Source organism: Amblyomma maculatum, chromosome 1, assembly GCF_055883805.1.
Source record: "Amblyomma maculatum isolate TAMU_Amacu chromosome 1, ASM5588380v1, whole genome shotgun sequence".
NCBI classification, from domain to species: Eukaryota; Metazoa; Arthropoda; class Arachnida; order Ixodida; family Ixodidae; genus Amblyomma; species Amblyomma maculatum.
In genome coordinates, this window is record NC_139344.1 from 404,995,875 (window position 1) to 405,011,172 (window position 15,298).

Genomic DNA, 15,298 nt, shown 5'->3' on the forward strand with positions numbered 1-15,298 from the left:
CGACAAGCCGGTGGGGAATATCTTCTTCTGCTCTGCAATCCTTTTCACTGGCAGCAGTTCTACTAAGATCATAAGGCTTATGTTGGTTGTGAGAGTGCAAACACTGCAGAAAACTCAGTACATTAAGTTTCAACAGTACTACCTTATTCCAGCAGTGCAGCAGGTTCGTATGAAAAGGTGTTTGTTCATACTGCAGTTTTAAACTCTTATAGCAAATTTAGGCCCAAAATAATTCAGCAGGAGTCCAGCTACTACTCATTAAAGCAAAGTTCTAAAGCTGCTGAAAGGGACTCTCATCTGTTCGACATCTGGCTGTGTTTAACCTTTCCTTTTCTCAGTTAATAAATAAAGCTACCACAATTTCTGGAAAAATAAAAGCAAGGAAATAAAATCTATGGTGCCATTGTTACCTCATTTTGAAACAGCAGTGATAAACAGGTTTTGCCCATTGAAGCAGATATTTACAGAAGAGAATTTGCAGCATTTCAATTATCACTAGCATTTGAAAATAAAATGCACTTTCTTGGTTTCCTGCAAGAGTATTCAAATATAGATCAGATGGGAGAGTAGTTAGGATTTGTACCTCATAAAATGATTGAACCGTCAATGCCTACTAGGCCTTTCTCACTCTCCATTGCATAACATGAGTAGGTACATTTGGTTAAATGCTGAGCATAGACACCTTTTGATAAGGCTTTCCATGGATTTATGCTGTTATAATGATGCAAGGGAGAAATGTGTACTGCATGTAGGAGCACAGACAATGCCCTCTGAAGATGTGAGTTTGGAAGTCTAGGTCCTTTCAATCCACACCAAGTGCTGGTATCAACCAAGTAGACAAGAGGCCTCATTAAGCAGCAATCACTCATCTACGTTTTTTTTAAGAGAGCAGCATTTTTTGAAGGCATTATGGACACTTTCATAAACCTAGTTCGTTTATTCTGCTTTCTATTCCAGACATGGCAGTCAGAGCAATGAAAACCCATGGAGCCATTAAGAGGCGAGCCTCTATGTTTGGCGGGTGATGGCAGGTGTGATTCTCCTGGGCACTCTGCAGAGTTTTGCACCTACTCACTCATGGACTCCACTTTGAACAAAGTACAGCACATTCAGCTTGTGAAGGTTAGGGTCTTCTGTTATTTCTTGGAATTAAGATGCTTTTTGTCAAAGCAGCAGTCTTGAAGGTGCATATAGTGCAGCATTTAAACTTAGTGTTGTTAACATGCTTTGTCTATATGAGGGGTTCATATGGCCTAAGTTGTGGCTAGTCAAGCTTCACATAAAATGTCAGTTCGAATTGAATAAATACATATGTGCAGCAAGGCATGTGTTTACAGAGTATCAGTGTGTTCCTGCTAATAATGATCAACTCTCTTAACTCTTCCATGAAGCAAAAAGGTATATGTAATGCTACAACATTCACTCTGTGTTAGTTCCTTTGGGCATGTTCTTTTAAATCACTGGCAGCTTATATTTGTCATGGCATAAAAATTAACTTGCATATATTACTCGCTTATGGACTGTTCATGCAGCTCACCCTTCGAGAAATCACACATTAAGCAGCTAATCGGAAGCCAAAACTTTCACCTGTTGAGTCTGTCTTTCGAATGCTTGCATTCACCTAAGCTTGTCTAAGAGATTGTTCATAAGGTCGTGAGCCAGCCTTGCGTCGTATCTAAATGCTGCGAGATGAAAATATGAAATATATGTGCAGTATCTCCATTCCTGAGTATGTATGTACTCAGCCTAAATTTATAAAGGAATAAACAGCACATAAATAAATAGAGATAGGTAGAGATGGAGGGCACATTTGTGTTGTTTAATCCACAACGAGCAACCAACTAGCCCGCACCTCTACGCTTGCCAATTTTATGAAACGGGAGGGCGATTTCCCTTTTTTACAATTTTTAGTAGCCAGCTTTTTGAAGAAAATATGTTATCAAGTTTGAACTTCTTTTTTTTACTTGTGCTCAAGTTTTTTTTTTGAAGTAAATCAGCCCTCTGCATTATTTTTTATATTTCGGCGAAAACCTATGTGGGCTGGCTGCCGCCACAGAAGTAAGCTGCCAAGAAAGGCTAGATCCGTCATGCCCCTAGCACCAGCAGCAGAGAGGGAAACTCAGATAAAAGAGCTTCCATTGTATTTGCAGCAATTATGCAGGTTGTATGGAAGCGTACACCGCCATCGCTGAAGTCCGACCATGGACAGGTTTAGTAAACTGCACGAGTGTGTTTATGCCTTTGGCTGCTTTATTTCATTTCATGTTTTGCCTGTTCTTTTCCCAGTCTACTGAAGTCACCTCAAGCAGTCAGATGGAGAAGGAGGGCCTAGAAAGGGCATTGAAACACCCGATTGATGCAGGCATTAAGATAGCAAGCTTGGTGACCGCCCGCCATAGTGAAATCAAGGCATTCATGAAAAGCTGCCACCCCAAAGTCCGCCACCTGTTTGATGTTTGGCACATTGCCAAAGGTAAGTTATTAGCAGAGGCTACTATTTAAGCATGCACAAACTAGTTTATACCTATTCTTTTGATAGGGCTCAAGAAGTTAACAGCTTTGGGCTGCTTGAAGCAGCATACCATTGTTTTGGGCTGGAAGAAGACTATTATTCGCCACCTATATTGGTGTGCTACGAACAGTGGTGGTGATGAGAAGCTGTTTCTGGCGAAATGGCTTATGATAATATGCCACAATCAATGTGCACCACCACCCAGACCCACTCCATCCTTCTTGCTATCATGAGATCCCTGAACGAGACTGGATGATTGAGGGTATGATAATACATAATTTCTAGAGGAATTTTTTTGCAAAAGCTGATCAGCCTGCAACACACACTCAAAAGTGTGCGATGGGCTACAATGGTCGCAATATGCCAGTTGAAGAAACTTCACTTCGTTTCTTACCCTACAGTCTTGGTTGCTGTGCTGACATTTGTTTCCAATTTATTTTTTTCACATCCAAGTTTACTATTCACATTTCTTTATGTAAAAAGAATGTGTTCTGTTATGCGCAGTTCATCTCGTAACATTTGTTTACATTCTTTTTCCAGGTTCAGAATCGTTTTGCAGAATGAAAGCCATTTTGCAATCGCCACATCTTCTGAAGGACATTGTGCATGCATCACACTCCAGTCAAACATATGGACTACAGCAGAATCTCGATAATACGATTACGACTGAAAATACGTTAAGATTCGGGGTGATGCGAAGAGTTTCTGAACCGTGGCGCATGCGAGCGGGTTGGCGTGGCTGGCCTCAAGAGGGGAACATACCCGTCGCGGCCGCCGCTAACTCCTCTCCACCCCCCGCCGCGAATGATACGAACGAACGTTGTAGAAACGCACAAAGCCACCGAGCAGTGCTCAGTGCAAGAGCTCACAGGGGGAGAGGGTAAACACCACGGCTGCTGCCTCTCCTCACCAACCCCCCTCCCCCCACCTCGCTAGCCACCCCCCCATCCCTTTCATAGCAAAGCAAAACGACAAGCACTAGACAAGGACGGCCAAGGCGAGGCACGTGCCCAGTCGTGTATGTCACTCATTTGCTGGCAGCTCATTGGTCTATCGAAAAGTTGTCTCGCCGGCTGTTCCCAGGAGGCCTGTGACGCTGGCTGCCGCTGCAGCAGTTCTCTGTTCGCCGCTTCTGTCCTTTGCTGTGACGTGAACTGCCCAAACGTAACAAAGACGCAAGTGTTCACTGCTGCCGAAATGTCACGGAAGCGTAAAGCCCTTTCTTTTAAGGAAAAGCTTGATGTGCTGAAGAGGGTTGACGAAAAGCCTAAGAAGCGTGTTGACTTAGCAAGAGCTAGGGTGCACCATTGTTGGGCAGCGAGATGTCATCTTGAAGAATGTGCAGGACTTCGGCGCAAACGTGAAGCAGGCTAAAACAGCGACCCATGTCAAGCTGGAAGCGGTTCTGCTGACTTGGTTCTGCGAAGTGACAGCGGCCGGCGTCAACGTGGATGGCAAGGTTACTTTTTACAAAGGTAACCGAAAGGCGTGGATGACTGGAGATTTTTTCTGCGAGTTCTTGACAAGCCTTGATCGGAAAATGGCACCAAGAAACTGGAAAATTTTGCTTTTCGTGAACCAGTGCTCCGCCCACCCAAAGGAAACGACATTCAATAACGTGAAAGTCAGGTACCTGCCGGCGAACGCTACCAGCCATCTTCAGCCACTGGACGCTGGGATAATTAGAAATGTGAAACATCATTTCAAAGGACTTCTAGTGAGGCGTCTGCTGGCGAAAATTGACCGTAAAGAAGCAAACTTGCGGGATCAGTCTCTTAGATGCTTTGCATTTTCTAGTCATGTCGTGGGATAGTGTAACTTCAGACACAATCTCGAACTGCTTTAGAAAGTGCGGATTTGCCGTCGGACTTGATGCAGCTTCGGCAGAAGATTGTCAAGAGCCAGATGAAGACTTCATGATTGATGGCTGGGACAATCTGGAAACTGAAGCTTCGGCTCGAGACTTCGTTGCCGCGGATGACGTCGAGACTTGTGGGCTGAGGTCTATTGAAGACTTGGTCAACGAAGCGGATGACTGCGAAAATAAGCCTGACAGCGATGGTGATGCTCACAACGAGTGTGATCAGCCGCCGTCCACGGCAGATACTCTTCACGCTTTGGATGTCCTGCGCCACACCGTGAGCGACGAAACCGCTGCACGGTTTTATGCCTTTCACGTGGGGCTTGTCCGCGCCATCAACGGCAAAAGAGTGCAGGCAAGCATTACAAACTTTTTCGGCCGCAAGTAGTTCGCCATAATAAAGTTTGGTTCATTTTCAATTCATTCCCATGTGGAAGTTGACTTGTTTTGGATCATACGAATTTGGGATGATACGAATATTTTGCAGGAATTTCGTTGTATGTTGTGTGCTCATCTGCATGAGCCCTGAGCCTAGGCTTATTCGGTGTGCTCTTGCATTTGGTTTTCATTAGGTAGAGGTGACGGGCAAGGAAGGTACATGTGAGTTTATAACTATAATATGCTTCTTTCATTTTTTTTTATGTACTTCTTGCTTTGGTAACCTGTTGTGAACAAAAAGCCGACACTGTTTTTTCTCCATTGCCATGATTCCAAACAGTGCATTGGCAACCTTGGAAAATATTCCGTGCGTTGACTGCAGTTCCACTTCTGTGAATAAATCATTGGAAGTCTGCCCATGGGTTTGTGTCTTTTTGTTCTTGTCAATTAAAACTTCAATTAAAATTGAAGTTGAGCCTTTTTCAACTTGCCACGGCCTGCTTCTTCCCTGCCATGCCTCATTCAGTTGACGGCATCAATGGGTGGTTGTAATTCAACAATGTTGCCACAGAACCTAACTTCATACTCCTCCAGAAAGAAGCCTTTGCGAGTCCAAAGTTCTCTCTGAGGAGCAGATGGTCCTCATGTTCATGTTATTCCCAATAAATAATCACGTCTCTCTGAGGTACGCAGTGTTTTCACAACACTGCCGTAGAATGTTCTTAGCACAAGCTAGGATGCTTGCTCAGAGTCCTGTTGGCAGGGTGGACAGGTCTTATCCACCTGTCGCAAAGGTAGTGATCACTAGGAAGCCAATGGTAGATTACAGCCGTCGTCACACTGGAACAATTGGTGTACTCCACCACACAATAAAAGTTTCAGTGATCCACCACTGTGGCACACACATCACTAAGCATGCTGGGATGGTGCAAAACTGCTTGCGTATCTCGTGTACTGCACCTACTAACCACCTTGACTCAACAATAATCACAGTATCGGGTGCCCAAGCAAATAGCTCAATCATGGGATGTGGCTGCCATCAAGGGGCACTTATCTTTAAAATTCGCTAGCAGAAAAACTACCACTTTCAGGTGCAAACTTTTACACACAGATCAGAGTACTGCAAGGAATACAGGCTTCAAATTTAATTTCAATTGGTAAAAAAAGCACTGGGGTTGTCATTCCAAGATTTTTTTCTCATGTTATATGTATAATGACCACATTCAGAGGCCCCACAAACATGCTGTATTTCTTTGCTTCATACAATTTTACATGCTTCCATATTTTCTGTTACTTCCAGGATACAGATTGCTGCTATACACTACAACCATAACAGCCAACGAGTTTCTCGGGCAGAAGAGTAGTGGACAGCAGCAGCTGTAAAGGAACCGACAAGCTACAGTAACTGCCGCATTCATGAACCGAACTAACCTTAACCTTAACAAAACTCGAAAGGTGACCTTCACAAAGGTAACGGAAAGGGGAAGGTAGGGGAAAGGCCAAGCCATGTTTCAAAAACCCGCCTTGGGGCAGCCTTTCGGAAGGGGCCCCTCAGCGTGGAAGTAAGCGATATGGTAATGAGGCTAAAGAGAAAATAATAGTTACATATATACCGGAGCTGTTATAAACATCTCTGAATCAAAAATAACATATTTAGCTCTATTTTTGACATACCTTTTCCGGTCTAGCCACAATGGTGGGCAGCCGTCCTTTCGCTGTGCCTCGTGCGACGTGTTGTGATGTGTGTGTGAGCGCACGTTTGTTTTTCTTTGTCCTGTTAGTGCTTTTTTTTTGTATCATATTGAATCCTGTATATCATATCCTGTTAAACTGTATATTTATTTTAATTGTATTTTATTATGGAACAAAAGAAAAGAACGACATTTACTGAAACAGAATGAGGTATGAGGTATCGACCTAGCGAAGTTGCACAAGTCAGTTATTGAATGCAAAAAAAGTGACGGCGCCTCCCTCGAGAAGATGTGAAAAGTGTTGACGGAACAGTTCAACTGTCGCAGTGACGTTCGGCCCCGCTCAGCTGCGAAAGTGCTGGGACAATTTAAAACAAGAGGCGCAAGGGAAAAGCTGCAGACATGAAGGAGGTTTTCGTCACAGGTGAGCCCCGCTTCTCTTTCGTTTTGGTAAGAGAAAACTTTCACACGCCGTACGCTTGCTGCGAAGCATTTCATTTCATTTTATTACCTTAAAGACCCCTCGCGGGGTATTACATAAGGGGTGGGATGAGCAGAAAAAAAACAAGACAATGCAATATGTGATCATGTACAAAAAATGTTGTTTACATTGCTAGCAAACGATAAAGGGCAGGTGATGTCGACAATATGCTGGGGAAGGCCGTTCCAATCTTTAGCTGCACGTGGGAAAGAGGAGGCTGAAAAAGTAAGTTTGGGCACGTGGGCGAAAAACTTGAAGCGTGTGGCTAGTGCAGTGGGAAATGTAAGATGCTAGCGTGATGTAGGGGCACGGTTAAGTGATGAGTGAAAGAACTTGTGGTACAGTGATAGCGTGGCTATGCGACGACGAACGGAAAGAAGCGATAATGGTGATTTAGCTTTAAGGGCTGAAACACTGACGTCGTATGAATAAGAAGAATGAATGAACCTTGTAGTGCGGTTTTGAACGGCTTCTAGATCGTTTATGAGGTTAATATGATGAGGGTCCCATATGGCGGATGCATATTCAAGTTTAGGTCTAATGAGTGACTTGTATGCGAGCAATTTCACGTGATGCGAGGTGAGGCGAAGGTGACGTTTAAGAAATCCCAGAGTTTTATTGGCAGATGATATCACGTTAGCAACATGTGCATTCCATGTTAGGCCATCAGATAATGTGACGCCTAAGTACTTGAAAGATGATACAGATTCTATGGACTCGTTAGCGATTTTGTAATGGAAGGCATGGCTCTTTTTCACGGATAAAACTTGTTCATGGAATATGGCTAGCGGATCTCAAGACATGACGCGAAAGCCACGCGTAGAAACAATTAGGCATTTGTATTCATTTTCGCATCCCATTACTGCCGTGTCACATGTTTAAAAATCCTTCACCAATCGACTAGTAGTAGTATGTGGTTATTTATTACCGGATATCAAAAAATGAAGGAAGATATTTTTCAGTCCCGTTATCTGCTATCTTATATCTGAAGCACCTGAACTGGCGCGGCGGAAATAAAAGGAATAGTGAGGAAGTGGTAGAGAAAAAAAAATGAAATGAACTAACCGAGCAGGGCTCCAGATTTTCATATCAGTGTCTCATGTGACATTGACCTCATTTGTGTTATGTGTTATTCTCGATGTCGTTGAGAACCAGCGGTTCGATGGTGCATTCACTAAATTTAAGGAGATGTATAACAGTCGCACAATAAAAAGTATATATGAAACCACACGTTGACGCACTCACTCGCTCATGGGCCCATGCAGTTTTCACCAACGTTACTAGAACAAACTGTTTCACAGCTCCACCCGGAGAGGTGTCCCAAGTGGCGGTCGCGAGAACAAGTGGCACTGCAGTCGACTCTTGCTCCTTGTCGGGCGCGTCGTCTGCTACACGCGGCGCGGAAGCATGGAGCGGCCGGCACACACGTAGCTGTTACGTGTTGCCATGGCGTTGTCAGATGGGCGGAGGTTTGGTTGCATAAGGCTCTGCGCCTCGAGGTATCACATAACCCATCGACGTGTTGCCGTTGCATTTACATGGCCGTCGTAAAATTATAACTACTCTTGCTCCCTCGCCGCCACTCTCTGCCCCGCGGCTGCAGCGTCGGCGGCTGCAGCGGTGTTCTGAAACACGTGCCCGCGCCAGTCAGTGTACGTCGGCTGCTTTTGGCTTGTCTTTTTTTTATTTTTATTTTGGGACGTCAGTACTTTCCATGCCGACCTGCCTTACCCCAGGGTGCAAAAGTGGGTATCGAAATGAAGACTTGAAAGGCCGTCATTTCTTCGCGCCACCGAAACAAGAAAAGATAAAAAACTGACTTCCTAATGCAAGGTTCGTGATCTGCACTTCGAAGAGGAAGACGTCCTAAAGACCTATCGGCATATAATTCAAGGTAAGGAAGTAATTTTGGATAGAGGGAAATGGATGTTGGCACCAGGCACTCTACCAAGGGTTTGTCTTTCATTGCCAGCACACATTTCAAAACCGAAGCATTCTATACCGAAAAAAAAGTCACCAAAGGATCGCGCTTCCACATGTTTCGACAGTGGTGTCGGAAGCGAACCTACAAGACTCCGTATCACAGCAGCACGAACAGGACAACAGCACTGAACAAACGGACTCGGACTTCAATCTCGATTTCCTGGAGTCTGTAACTTTGGCAACAACTCAATGGAAATTTGAGTACTTTTGCGATGAGGAGACAAATGAAAGATGCGGGCTGTTTTACACTCGTCGTCTAGTTCGAGGAAACTTGCTAGCTGAAAAGGCTTTTGTGATGGACAAGCGGTTGTCATGTGCAATGAATGCGTACACCAGTGAAGTGCACAAAAAGTTCTTATATAATGTGCAAAGGGTTGGATAGGTAGAAGATCTCATTAAGCAGGCCAGTGAAATGAAATTGTATGAGGGGGCCGCAGTTCAGAGTTTATGCGAAGAGCGAATGCATCATAAAAACTGCTCTGTGCTAACAATTCGCGCCAAGGCTGCGCAGAAAAATTCGGCAAACAAGAGGGTCAAAAAAAGAAAACGACTTCAACCACTGAAGGCATGATTGCAAAGAAAAGCACTTTTGCGAGCTTCGGCAGCAAATAAGAAAAAGAAAGAAGAAATAGCGCAGTTAAAAGAAAACCTCGAAAAGAACTCGGAAGATGATTCAGAGCGGCGTGGAGCTGGCAGAAAAAGTCAGAGTAGCAAGCAAAAAGGCCGAGCTGCTCTGATAAAATTCTTGCTCTCTGCAGTTGTGCTTATATATAAATAAGAATGTGTGCAATCATATTCGCTGTATCCCTGTCGAATTAATCTATGTCTAAATGCTCATTCTCCCTCAAACAAAATGATAGGTTGTGCTGTATAGTCAAATATTTGCCAAAGAGGAAGCAGTGTTGTTTATTGAATTGCTGTCGATTCTTGCAATTTTTATCAACGTTGAGGAAATCAAGTCCTTGTTGTTTGCTGCACTTCATCTGCACATTACTGTTGTTGACAATTACTGCATTTTTCTCATTTTTCTTTAGTTGCGTTACCAGTTGAATTTCATTACAATTACCTCTACAAGCAATAAAATAGTGTAGTTACTTCTTTTGTTTTCTCTGTGCGTGGGGGACTTCTCAAGGCCATTGTGCGAATAAAATCCCAACTACCTGTGATAACTTGCTATAAATGGTTTTTTTTTTAGAGAGAGGGACTCGGTGTTTGTTGTTATTTGATTTTGCTCTGCTTATGTCCATTCCCGCTGAATCCTTTCCCAGTTGATTCGCTAATTAACTCCACCCATTCTACGTTCTTGTATAAGATGAGCAACAAAACTTTTTTTTAGGAATGCAAACGGATCATTATTCTGCGTCAGACCTCAAAAATAGGGCACTAAGTACAGACATTCTGATTAGACAACGACATAGGCCGTTTGCTGGCTTTGAATCTTCATCTAATCAGTACTGGAATACCCGCTACAAAACAGAAGCCAGTGGGCAAAGCAACGAACAGTGTTGGTGAGCAAGTCGACGGCGTTGTTAGATTTGTTTCATGGCTTTAATGAGGAAATTTCGCAGCACATAAACACGCTCTCCCAGGTAACACTTAGCTTCGAAGCCAAAGCTTTCGTAATTTAGTTATAATTTTACTGCAGCCATGTAGAGTGCAACCGCAGTTCGCTAGAACTATTTGTGCGCTAGCCGCTCCATGCTTCCGCACCGTGTGTAGCAGACGACGCGCCCGGGAAGGAGCAAGAGTCGACCGCAGCGCCGCTAGTTCTCGCGACTGCCACTTGGGACACGCTCCTCCGCTGGGCGGTATGGGGAGCTGTGAAACTGTGTTTGTTCTAGTAACGTTGGTTTTCACGCTGTCACTGTGCTGCACGCGGTCTCTGCCACACAGAAACAAACAAAAAAACCATCCAAACAGCGCCGGTAATGCAGCTAGAATCATATGGCTTTTTCTGTTGAACGTCAAAATCGGCAATAAATAAAAAAAAATACAGCGAGGTCAGGTTCGCCCGGACGCATACCCAGAAGATATCGGATGAACATCACAGGCGCGTTGAAGAACAAATTGCTGTTGTCAGGACGGGTGTGGGCACCGAAACAGGGAAGTTTTGCGCTTGGAAATAAACATTTGTGGGCACTCGAAATCTTAAGATATTATAGTAGTATTATACCTGACTTTCATGCTCTTTTACTTAGGAGGAGGCACACCAGCAGACAGCCAACTGGACGAAGAACTGCTCAGGGTTGGAGATGTAGCGTCCCACATGGAGACAAAGGTTTTCAACCCATTCGACAGTGATAGCGGCCACTACAACGACGGATCACATTCTGGCTGCACTCCGGCCGTTGCTGTCCTAAAGACAACGCAGTCTGAGCCACAGACAGCAGATTATAATTCCCTTGCTTGTCAAATTTCAAATACATACCTCTGTGTGCACAATCGAGGAAGCTACACAGCAATTTGTAGCATAAGTATATATGAAGTATTGAATCTTTGAGGTTTTATTCATTGCTCAGGCAAAACTGAATGTGAATAATGTTGGTAAAATCTGTCATCATTACGTTGTATAAGGCTTGAAATGGTGAACCCCCCCCCCCCCCCCAACATATACTACATAAATAATAACATGCGTGGGATGCAAAAGCATGATTCATATTCTTGAATCCAAAAATAAAATTTTATCCTCCGTCATAGCCACGCTTATTCATTAATATAAACAGCGCGAACACGAAGACAAGGGACAACAAACAAGAAAGCCACAGCACATGCGCTGTACTGTGGCTTTCTTGTTTCTTGTCCCTTGTCTTCGTGTTCGCGCTGTTTATATTAATAATGAATAAGTACCAACTCGCCCAACAAAGTATCTTGATAGCCACGCTTGTTTATCCGGCATAGTCAGCACCAAATTTATAGCCACCATGCATTAAATTAGGGCATAGGCCTTTAAGTTGAAATACTTGCAGTTGCAAGGATTAACGAGGAAATGAGCTCTACATATGAAAAACTACTTGAATGTCAGCAAAGAAATATCTTTTTCTTTAAATCTTTCATAAGACGAGCTCCCCTATAGTATCATTGTTTAGGAATGAGCGACAAAATGGCACATTGCAACACGAATGCGAATGATGCACACAGAACAGAATAGCATGAATATATCAGTTTTCGATATTACGTATCTTGAGAGTTAACACATCCTGTTGAATGCAACATATCTGTTATAATATTGTGTGCCTGAGTGGTGCGCTGGTTGAGGACATTTAGTTATCAGTATATCACAAAGTGTTCCACAAAATGGATACTAGCTGCATGCATTGCAAAGATGAGTTTAACTCATAACGCAAACTAGTGCATTTATCTTGATTTGTACAAAAGAGGCTATACTCATGATGTTAGAAAGAAACATACTACAGGACGGTTCTTATTTCCATCTTATCATTCTCTACTACTTTTCTTAAGTCTCAGCAGTTTGTATTCGGGTAGAATTATTTATTAAACTGCCATGTGGTTGTCTGTAAACGTACAACGGCCAGCTTAAGGTATGAGGCCACTTTGAAAACTTAACTTTTTTGAAAAAAATCAATTTTTTGAATATTGTTTTAACAAACTACACATTTCTTTCTGTATGATTGGCAACAAAAATTATGCTTCTAACTAAAACTGTTCCAAAGATATAGCCAAATTTGTAACCCCCTGTGCATTTTGCAAAACCGAAACTGACACACTTTTGTTTTCTACATACCGAAAAGTATTTGACTCCTTTGGCGGACTTACCTTTTTTTGCACCATAATTTTTCAGTTTAGAATCATAAGTTTTTCTAAGCGTGTGTGTTTATTTTTACTTTCATTTATTGACAAAAGTGCTCGCAAGAGGGACGCATAATGTCTCAATCATGTGAGTTGTGTACCCTGGAGCGTTCCTGCGCAAATGGAAGAATCTGCCGACTGTGCTTACTTGGTGCCTCATGTGCTTCAACTATTTCACTTCGTTGTTTACCCACTTTACCCATATGGGAAAGTTTAGAGTGCAGAGGAGACGAAAGCGAAAGTTTGCCGGAAATAGACAGGCGAAGATGGCGACGAACCGAATGCCGCCAACGTGAGTGCTTCAGCAATTGCCTCGAAACACGGAGATGTGGAGGACAACAATGACTATAAATCGGATTCTACGCCGGAAGGAAACAGGATAATTGACCTGGACATTCTGTCAAATGTTTTTTCATCGCTTGCGTGTCCGGAGTGCTTGGCAACATCCCTGAAACTTGAGGAGTGCTCCTATGCAGGTGTGTCTTGTGTGTTGGCTACTGTGTGCGTTGCATGTGGCTATGAGAACCATTTCTCCTCATCAAAAAAATCAGGGCATTCATTGGAGAACAATGTTCAACTTGTATATGCAATGCGACAACTAGGAAGTGGGCATGCGGGTGCGAAAACATTTTGCAAAGTTATGAATATGGCTCCACCCCCGGGGCATTCCGCTTACGATAAAATTTCTTTGAAGGTGTCTGACGCTGCAAAGGAGGTTGCATCGAAGTCAATGATTGATGCAGCAACTGAAGTGGAGAAGGCTGTAAACAGTAATCAGTGCGGAGTGTCAAGGGATGGCACATGGCAAAAACGAGGCCACTCTTCATTGAATGGCTGTGTTTCTTTGATATTTGTGGATACAGGAAAAATAACTGATGTGGAAGCATTGTCCAGCCCATGCAAGTCATGCAAGATCAACAGCAAACTGAGTCCCACAAGCAGCGAATTCCTGGAATGGAAGGCGAATCACACAAATTGTCATGCCAACCACACAGGCACTGCCGGTTGGTATGGAGCCAGTTGGACTTTACCGCATGTTTGAGAGGTCAGAAACGACGCGCAGTTTGAAATATGTGCACTACTATGGAAATGGAGACTCGAAGAGCTACTCGACAGTGACGGATATTTATGGACCAAATAGCGTGAAAAAATTTGAATGCATTAGCCATGTCCAAAAACGGGTTGGCTGCCGGCTAAGAAAGCTGAAGAAAACAGTGGATGGATTAGGTGGCAAACGAAAATTCGACTGATGGGCTCATTGATCGCCTTCAAAATTACTATGGCATTGCCATCAGAGCCAACGTTGGAAATCTTAAAGGAATGAAACATGCAACGCTAGCTAGTTAGTTCCACTGCAGTTCCACGGACGACAATCTAAGGCATGGGCTGTGTCCTGTAGGAGCAACCAGTTGGTGTGCTTTCAACCTAGCTAAAGCGGCTGGCCAATGTAACTACAAGCATAAGGGAGGACTTTCAATTGATGTTCTGAACAGGGTAAAGGTTGTGTACAAAGACCTTTGTTCAGACGAGCTCCTCAAGAAATGTTTGCATGGCAAGACACAGAATGCCAATGAATGTTTCAATGGCATGATCTGGCAAAGGGTACCTAAAATGTCTATGTAAGCCTGCCAACACTGAAGTTTGGCTTATATGATGCCGTGTGCCATTTTAACAATGGCAACAGAGGGACGCTGGACATCTTGAAACACATTGGGATCGAGCCTGGTCGCCACACAATGTAAGCTTGCTCGACAGGTGACCAACAGCGCATCAAGAAATCCTCCAGTCAGTCTACCGATGCCGCAAGAAACGCAAGGAAAAAAAAGCGAGCAGACGCACGAGCGAAAGGAAGTAAAGACAAAACAAAGGAGGACCTGAGCTACAAATGTGGTGGATTTTAACCCTTCGTGATATTGCTGTATGACATTTGCAGCTATATCAAATCTTTTTTGATGTTTTTCTCGAAACTTACTTTTCTGCCGTTTCATCTTGTGCGAACATTCATAACTTTTTTCCTCGAATAGACTTTTTAACAAAACTTTGAACACCTATTCTTTATATATGAAGCTGTGCAACCAACTACAGAGAATAAAATTGTGCGATAAGATTTGTTATTGCTGCATTTGTTTTAAAAACATTCCTTGGTGAAAACTGTTGTTTTTAGTAATATTGTAAATAAAAACCAAAAATTGATGGTATCGTAATTATTTTAGTTCATTGCACAGCTAGTGGCTTTAGTACATAACTGCAAAAGGAAATTTCCTTGTGGTGAGCTATATGTGAGTTATGACTGCTGGCGTGGGATGCATTATTAGTACATTTTTCGAGAATAAAAATAAAAAAAATTTGTTTTTCTTATTTAAACACTGATTAGAATACAAAAGGCAATCTTTAAATATAGATAACTAATTTTCTCTTTGTATTCGCTACCAAAACTTTTCTTCTGAAAAGTGGCCTCATACCTTAAGGGGAACATGACTGCTCTTTTTTGTGCCAGTGACAACTTAATTTAAATCCAACATTCTTTGCATTAAAGCTAAACTGGCTTACTTGCAGCATAATGATACTGTGCACACCACTACACT

General features: G+C 43.1%; 1 protein-coding gene and 1 pseudogene across 1 annotated transcript; both read left to right on the top strand.

Annotated features, from left to right (window-relative positions):
* Positions 1-966: 966 nt before the first annotated feature.
* Positions 967-4,761, top strand: LOC146208733 (uncharacterized). The gene is made up of 4 exons (XM_084579312.1): positions 967-1,122; positions 2,287-2,473; positions 3,053-3,241; positions 4,463-4,761. Exons 1-4 carry the CDS (start codon positions 985-987, stop codon positions 4,759-4,761), a joined length of 813 nt encoding a protein of 270 aa, XP_084435438.1. The 5' UTR covers positions 967-984.
* Positions 4,762-12,878: 8,117 nt separating this feature from the next.
* On the top strand, positions 12,879-14,614 carry LOC146208734 (uncharacterized; annotated as a pseudogene).
* The last annotated feature ends 684 nt before the right edge of the window (positions 14,615-15,298 follow it).